This window comes from Coregonus clupeaformis, chromosome 31 (assembly GCF_020615455.1).
Source record: "Coregonus clupeaformis isolate EN_2021a chromosome 31, ASM2061545v1, whole genome shotgun sequence".
In the NCBI taxonomy this organism is placed as follows: Eukaryota; Metazoa; Chordata; class Actinopteri; order Salmoniformes; family Salmonidae; genus Coregonus; species Coregonus clupeaformis.
The window spans coordinates 10,104,944-10,113,835 of record NC_059222.1 but is presented as its reverse complement, the minus strand read 5'-3'; the positions used below and the strand labels follow the sequence as shown (position 1 = coordinate 10,113,835).

At 43.3% G+C, this 8,892-nt stretch overlaps 1 protein-coding gene across 1 annotated transcript; it reads left to right on the top strand.

The window, feature by feature from the left end:
- Window positions 1-4,402: 4,402 nt before the first annotated feature.
- Window positions 4,403-7,730, top strand: LOC121548006 (transmembrane protein 130-like). Its single transcript, XM_041859409.1, has 8 exons — window positions 4,403-4,489; window positions 4,594-4,682; window positions 4,780-4,948; window positions 5,055-5,200; window positions 5,285-5,369; window positions 5,479-5,681; window positions 6,812-6,924; window positions 7,299-7,730. The coding sequence occupies exons 1-8, from the start codon at window positions 4,482-4,484 to the stop codon at window positions 7,464-7,466; spliced, it is 981 nt and encodes a 326-aa protein (XP_041715343.1). The 5' UTR covers window positions 4,403-4,481; the 3' UTR covers window positions 7,467-7,730.
- Window positions 7,731-8,892: the final 1,162 nt, after the last annotated feature.

The following is an 8,892-nucleotide window of genomic DNA, read 5'->3' as shown; positions in this document are numbered from 1 at the left end:
ATCAACGTCACCTATAGGTTATTACTTCCCCCTGATTACCGTATTAACCCCTCATTTCACGAGTCTCTCCTCAGGCCGGTGGTGGCTGGTCCGCTCCAGGAGTCTGAGGTGCGGGAGGTCCCTCCGCCTCCTCTGGACATCGAGGGGGCCCCGGCGTACACCGTCTGTTCCATCCTGGATTCGAGGCGTCGGGTGGGGGGCCTTCAGTACCTCGTGGAGTGGGAGGGGTATGGTCCGGAGGAACGGTGCTGGGTCCCGGTGAGGGATATCCTCGATCCCTCCCTGTTGCGGGATTTCCACCGTCGCCATCCGGCTCGCCCTGCTCCGCGTCCTCCTGGCCGTCCCCGAGGCCGGGGTCGGCGCTGCTGGAGCTGCGCATCAAGGTGGGGGGGGGTACTGTCACGACTTCCTCTGATGCAGCCTCCCCTCCTTGTTCGGACATGCTTCGGCGTTCGTCGTCACCGGCCTACTAGCCACTGCCGCTCCATATCTCATCATTCCATTTGTCTTGTCTTGTCAATTATACACACCTGGTTCATATCCCCTCATTAGTACATGTATAAGTGTTCACTCTGCCCCCCTTGTCCTTGTGGGTGATTGTTATTTGTGAGTTGAGTGTACCTCGGTTGAGCTACCCGTACCTTGTATTTCCGGGGATATTGTTCCCCGTGTGCCTATATGTTGTTGACGCTATCCAGCATAACTGTGTCCTACGGAATAAACTCTGTATTCGGTGATTTACCCTCCTGCGCCTAACTCCTTCAAATCACATTCTCAAACGTTGCACCAAGGGGCCCAATACGTGCCAACATTATCAAGGGGCCCAACATGTGCCATGAAAACAGACCCAACACCATCATACGACCACCACCAGCATACAATGTTGACACGCGGTATTATGCATTAAGAAGGAAAGAAATTCCACAAATTAACCTTTAAGAAGGCACACCTGTTCATTGAAATGCATTCCAGGTGACTACCTCATGAAGCTGGTTGAGAGAATGCCAAGAGTATGCAAAGCTGTCATCAAGGCAAAGGGTGTAAAACATATTTTGATTTGTTAAACACTGTTTTGGTTACTACATGATTCCATATGTGTTATTTCATAGTTTTGATGTCTTCACTATTATTATACAATGTAGAAAATAGTAAAAATAAAGAAAAACCGTTGAATGAGTAGGTGTTCTAGAACTTTTGACCGGTAGTGTATGTTAACGTGGGCTATTTTTAGCACTTTTCTGGGATGCTTGATTGTTTTCATTGCTTTACTGGGAAGCTTAGCAGAAGTAAACATGCTCATGTTATTTATGTATGTGCAGGGTGAGCTGCACACAGTGGACTTCCTACCAGGGCCCACCGCCTCAGTGCTAACAGTATAACACTTGCTCATAGACACATGATTACTGCATGCAATACCAACACCCATGAACAATGGTAGGGATTAACTGAGCTGGGCTTGGGTCATTGATAAGTCATTGTCTCAGGACAGCCTTATAATGCTGTGAAAGGATCCAGGAACCCAAATTATTTTGGTGGATCCCATCCTCCTTATAAAATTAGCTTTGTTTCCTGAAGATATCAAAATTGTCAATAAATGTTATACCCACAGAGCTGCAATAGTCACGTAGACAGTTATGGAGGGCTAGAAGTCTTCTGAAACGTTCAATGCCACGGTTTAGGGAGGGCACAGGGCCAGATATTATGAGGAGTTTGTTGGTGTCAAGCAAAGACCCAATCAGTTCTTTAAAATTCATCTTCAGCTGTTCTGAGCTGCCCTTCATTATGTCATTGAATCCCACATGAACTATGATAGACTCCATTTCCTGATGCAGGTTTTAAATGTTTTGGAGCAGCTTATTGATGTCCTGTACTCGTGCTCCTGGATAGCACAACGTTTTAGCTCCAGGGACTGAGACATTTCTCACCATTGAACTGCCCAATACAACGGCCAGAGAAGGGGTTGGAGAAATCCACCCATGTCCTGGAAGGCAGGCAGTGTGCTCCCTATGATGCGTTGGTCTGACCGCACCACCCTCTGGAGAGCCCTGTGGTTGCGGACGGTGCAATTGCCATACTAGGCGGTGATACAGCCCGACAGGATGTTCTCAATGATGCATCTGTAGAAGTTTGTGAGGGTCTTAGGGGCCAAGACGAATTTCTTCAGCCTCCTGAGGTTGAAGAGGCACTGCTGCATCTTCTTCACCACACTGTCTGTGGGACCATTTCATGTCATCAGTGAATGGACGCTGAGGAACTTGAAGCTTTAGTCCCTCTCCACTGTGGCCCCATCAATGTGGATGGGGGCGTGCTCTCTCTGCTGTCTCCTGTAGTCATGATAAGCTCCTTTGTTTTGTTGATGTTGAGGGAGAGGTTATTTTCCTGGCACCACTCCGCCAGGGCTCTCACCTCCTCCCTGTAGGCTGTCTCGTCATTGTTTGTAATCAGGCCTACCACTGTTGTGTCGGCAGCAAACTTGATGATTGAGTTGGAAACATGCGTGGCCACGCAGTCATGGGTGAACAGGGAGTACAGGAGGGGGCTGAGCACATACCCCTATGGGGCTCCAGTGTTGAGGATCAGCGTGGCGGAGGTGTTGTTGCCTATATTCACCACTTGGGGTTGGCCTGTCAGGAAGTCCAGGACCCAGTTGCACAGGGAGGGGTTGAGACCCAGGGCCCTGAGCTTAGTGATGAGCTTGGAGGGCACTATGGTGTTGAAGGCTGAGCTGTAGTCAATGAACAGCATTCTTACATAGGTATTTCTCTTGTCAAGGTGGGATAGGGCAGTGTGCAGTGCAATGGCGATTACATCGTCCATGGATCTGTTGTGGCGGTATGCGAATTGTAGTGCATTTAGGTTTTCGGGTAAGGTGGAGGTAATATGTTTATTAACCAGCCTCTCAAAGCACTTAATGATGACAGAAGTGAGTGCTACGGGTTGATAGTCATTTAGTTCAGTTACCTTCGCTTTCTTGGGTACAGGAACAATGGTGGACATCTTGAAGCAAGTGGGGATAACAGACTGGGATATGGAGAGATTGAATATGTTCATAAACAATCCAGCCAGCTGGTCTGCACATGCTCTGAGGACGCGGCTTGGATGCCATATGGGATATTGAGTGAACTCAGTCCGGTCTCAACTTACTGTTGCGAGTTAGAATAGTATAATACACAAGGTGCAATTTCAAAATGTGGTTGCACATCAGCAGTTTTTCTCTTGTTATGTCAGTCACTGACAATCAATTAGCTCATGTCAGCTAATATTTTTGGTAAATTAGTCCAGCCAGCTATCTAAACTTGCAGTAATCATGGACAAATTACCAACTAGGGCCCCCCATTGATTTTGTTAGTCATTCTCACACTGAAATCATATTAAAAACTGCAAACATTTCTCTCCACCCTATGGCAAAATGAGTCGAATTGCATGAAATGTGTTATAAAATTGCAAAATCTTTGCTCCACCCCATGGCAAAATGTATAGAATTGCAGCAAACTTGCTTTAAAACGGCAACATTTTCTTTATGCCCCATGGCAAAATGTGTAGAGTTGCAGAATATTCACTCTAACAAATGTTTTACTTGCAAGGTGAGGGCTCCATCGCATTTCTCTGTGTATGTCTCCATCGTGTGGCCATATTTAATACTGAAAGCTCATGACTGAGATGCAATCAATCAAATTTCACATTTTTCAAACATTTCTAATTTGTGCTTCTGCATTGCTTGCTTTTGGGGGGTTTAGGCTTGGTATCTGTAAAGCACTTTGTGACAGCTGCTGATATAAAAAGGCTTTATAAAATACATTTGATTTGAGATGCAAGCAGCATAACATACTTTTTTTCAACAGCAGGACAAATATAGCTTACATCAAACAAAGGTCTAGCCAATAAATTCAATTATATACTGCCCTAGATAGAACATGGGTGACTTCATAACTAATAAATAACGATGATCATTCCTAAGAGGTGTCCAGCAGAATTTTGTTGTGGGCCATAAACTCAGTGAGGTAAATCATTTCTAATACCATGGACAGCGACTTAACCCTCCCGTTGTCCTAGGGTCAAAATGACCCGCCACTGTGTTGAACCAACTTTATTTAATTTTTATATTTTTTGGATCATTTGTGAGAAGGAGGCATTGATACTTTCTTTAAAGTCTCACTGCCTCCTTCTCACAAATGATCCCAAAAATATAAAAATTAAATAAACTTGGTTCAACACAGTGGCGGGTCATTTTGACCCTAGGACAACGGGAGGGTTAAACAACACAGCTCTTTGTGTTCCTAGAAGCACATGGTTAAAATGCATGGGAATGATTTCAGGCTTTTACAGGAATTTGGGAAACTTAAAGGCAATGAACAACTTTATGGCAGCAGCTGACAAGGCAGTTAAGGAATATATTATAGGTTGTCCATTTGAAGTGTCCACATTTCTTGGTTCTGGAGTAGCCTACACCATTTGCCTCATCTGTGAGTGGACAAGCGCATATGTATCGGTAAATATGTGTGTTGCATGCGTAATATTAGAGTAAATAAGTAGAATTGTATTAAATATAAAGTTTAATATATACTTTTGTAAAATTCTGGTTTATGTTTTCAGAAATATAATTGTGGTGCTTTTCGTGTCACTTTCCCTGATTCTGAGCTCCCGGGATTTGGGGCTCGCAACAGACGGTTTGATCCATCTGAGTAGGTTTACTTTACGCGCATAACATTATTTCAATATACTAGATTTTGTTTAACCATTTATAGTAAACTAATGTTTTTGTGACTTTTTTTCCTTCAGAAAATGTTGCGGGGAAGCTCAGCTTCATTCAGAGAGAAGGGAATGCGACTTACGTGCGGGACAGGGAGCTGGCCTCGGAGGTTCCAACCGAGACCAAGTTCGAACTGTTCGATCCAAGGAACACTTTACGCACTGCCATATTCACCTATACCTGGGACTTTGGCAACCGGTATGTCTGCCTGTTTCTCATCGAATATATGTTTTGTTGTTTTCCTTTTCGCAGTTTAGGCTATATATTTAAATATTATGTGGTTGTTTTATTCTGGTTTTGTAAGGGAGGTGCTTGAGGGATCGGAGCCGTATGTGCACTATAACTACTCGTCCTCTGGAAACTACACTCTGTGGCTGAGAGTGGGGGCCCAAGTGAGCAAAACCTCTATTCCACTAACTGGGGTTTACACCATGGACGTTACAGTGTTGGGTAGGTTGACAGAATACACATCATTTTTGTTTAGAATTATTTCGTTTGAAATTGTGTGTATTGCATATCTCTGCTATTTTCCAGACCCCATCAGAAATATTGAGTTGAAGGGCTCTTTGAGTTTCCAGGTTTCCAGAAACAACAGTCTGGCTATTCATGTGGATGGAAGGTGGGTACAATTTCTCAGTAGGATTAACACACATACAACATCATAAACATGCATAACACATCAAAGAATCAGCTCATTTATTCTCTCTCTCCCTCTCTCTGTTTCCCAGTCCTCCCATGTGGGTGTGTTGGAGGTTCCTACAGAACTGTGTATCAGCAACCCCTACAGGCTGTCACCTGACCATGCTGTATAATAACACATTGAGACTGAACCACACCTTCACGGCTTTAGGAGTCCACTGTCTGGACATCAGCGCCCGCAACGGCATCAGCAAACTGCAGACCTCCCACAGCATCTTCGTGAGGAGAGATCGTAAGTCAGGTGTTATCATGTGATCTGTGGAGATACGGTCCAGTTTAGTCGCGCTAGGCAGAAGCTACAATACAGTACACACTCTCTCCTCTAACTATGAATACATTATAGACTAGTTTGATATAGTACAAATGATCCATCTAATAGTACAGTGTCGCTCAGCAGTTCTGGTGGCACAAGGGGTTTTGATCAGAATTTACCTCTTTAGATTTCCTAGTTATCCCTGTAATCTTAAAGGGATACTTTGGGGTTTTTGGCAATGAGGCCCTCTATCTACTTCCCCAGAGTCAGATGAATTTATAGATATACTTTTTATGTCTTTGTGTGTAGTTTCAAGTTGCTAACTAGCGCTAGCACAATTGCTAAATAATGTTAGCACAATGACTGGAAGTTTATGGGTATCTGCTAGCATGCTAGCAGATACCCATAGACTTCCAGTCATTAATTGTGCTAATGCTGGTTAGCATTGGCTTGCAAAAATACCTTGAACTACCTTCATACTGGACACAGAGACATACAAATAGTATCCACGAGTTCATCTGACTTTAGGGAAGTAGATAAAGGGCCTCATTGCCAAAATCCCAAAGTATCCCTTTAAACTGAACCAAGTGATAGGGTGTTCAGATAAATGAAAAGATGTCAGTGGGACAGTGGCCAGGGTTGAGGAATGCACTAGGGAGTTCTGGAGGAGAGTAATTTAACGCAAGGCCCACAACCCATACTGCACATGTCTCCTGTGGTGAATTGATTTGTGATGGGTGGTACGGTTACAGAGGAGTTTCAGGAAGCTTCTGACCTCATTTTAATGCATAGCAAATAGATTGTTTAAAACCAGAAGACTAAAATATGGATGAATGATTGTAAAAGGAACATGATTCAGTGGTGTACAAAGTAAGACAAGAGGAGACATCTGGTGGTGCTTGAATAATCATGTACGCAGACACTGGGGAGTATGACAGTTACTAATTGGGAGTTAAGTCTAAATAGGAAATCAATTTTGCTTGCACAACTTCTGACCAGTATTCAAGCTTGTCTAACTGTATCATGTAATACTGTAGTATTAAAGTATGTGAAGTGTTTTCCCTACCTTGAACTATGGTAAAAAAACAGTTATCTCTGTCTCCTAATAGCCTCCAATAACCTGCTCTTCATCCTGCCGTGTGCTGGGATCATCTTGGCAATCCTCACCTTCATCACTGTTATAGCCTGTCACCCTCAGAAGGGAAACAACAGCAAACAACAGGTAGGAGACTGTTTCAATACTCCTCCCAAAGATATGAGGCTATTCTATAACACAAGGGGGTGATCTATACCTAACAAATTGACTAACTATCAACTACAAATAATGGCCGTGGCTGTAGAAAGCACTGTCAAGCAGTGTTGTAGTACTCGAGTACAGGACTTTAACTTGACTCGGACTTGACCAGTGGTGACTCTGACATTGATTTGGACTCGACCAGTAGTGACTTTGTTGTTCGATGGTGATTTGCTCAGTGTATTTGTTCTTGTTTCGTATAAAATTGCTAAGAAATGTTGAGACACTGTAGCCTTACAAGCACAAAAAAAAGTGTGTCAGTGTAAATTGTTATATTTGTTTGTTTATTTATTATGTTACAGATGTCTGGGTACAGTAACGCCACTTACTCCAGCATTAAAATGGAACTGCAGCCCCATCAGGACATCCCTGATATCAGTAGTGATCTGTATGTATCCAGGGCAGAGAAAGGAGAGGTCCAACCCCTTCTGTTACAGCATGGGACCAGATCTGTCGCCTACTCATACTGAAACTAGTCTTCATTTACACGCCTGTGATTTGGGCTTTGTGCTGGTCTGATTCAAGTCCAATGCTAATAGTTTGCTAAAAATGTATGGTTTGAGATTAATATACATGTAATGTAACATTGAACTATAAATTATTTCAGTGATGTATACTGAACAAAAATATAAATGCAACATGCAGCAATTTCAATGATATTACTGAGTCAATTGAAATAAATTCATTAGGCCCTAATCTATGTATTTCACATGACTGGACAGGGGCACAGCCATTGGTGGGCCTGGGAGGGCATAGGCCCACCCACTGGGGAGCCAGGCCCAGCCAATCAGAATGAGTTTTTCCCCACAAAAGGGCTTTATTACAGACCGAAATACTCCTCAGTTTCATCAGCTGTCCAGGTGGCTGGTTTCAGACGATCCCGCAGGTGAAGAAGCCGGATGTGGAGGTGATGGGCTGGAGTGGTTACACATGGTCTGCGGTTGTGAGGCCGGTTGGATGTACTGCCATATTCTCTAAAACGATGTTGGAGGTGGCTTATGGTAGAGAAATAAACATTAAATTCTCTGTCAACAGGTCCGGTAATTATTCCTGCAGTCAGCATGCCAATTGCACACTCCCTCAAAACTTGAGACATCTGTGGCATTGTGTTGTGTGACAAAACTGCACATTTAGAGTGGTCTTTTATTTTCCCGAGCACAAGGTGCACCTGTGTAATGATCATGCTGGTTAGCTTCTTGACATGCCACACCTGTCAGGTGGATTGATTATCTTGGCAAAGGAGAAATGCTTACTAACAGGGATGTAAACAAATTTGTGTATAACATTTGAGAGAAATATGCTTTTTGTGTGTATGGAACATTTCTGGGATCTTTTATTTCAGCTCATGAAACATGGGACCAACACTTTACATGTTGCGTTTAAATTTTTGTTCAGTATACAGTGAGGGAAAAAAGTATTTGATCCCCTGCTGATTTTGTACATTTGCCCACTGACAAAGAAATGATCAGTCTATAATTTTAATGGTAGGTTTATTTGAACAGTGAGAGACAGAATAACAACAAAATAATCCAGAAAAACGCATGTCAAAAATGTTATAAATTTATTAGCATTTTAATGAGGGAAATAAGTATTTGACCCCCTCTCAATCAGAAAGATTTCTGGCTCCCAGGTGTCTTTTATACAGGTAACGAGCTGAGATTAGGAGCACACTCTTAAAGGGAGTGCTCCTAATATCAGCTTGTTCCCTGTATAAAAGACACCAGTCCACAGAAGAAATCAGTCAATCAGATTCCAAACTCTCCACCATGGCCAAGACCAAAGAGCTCTCCAAGGATGTCAGGGACAAGATTGTAGACCTACACAAAGCTGGAATGGGCTACAAGACCATCGCCAAGCAGCTTGGTGAGAAGGTGACAACAGTTGGTGCGATTATTC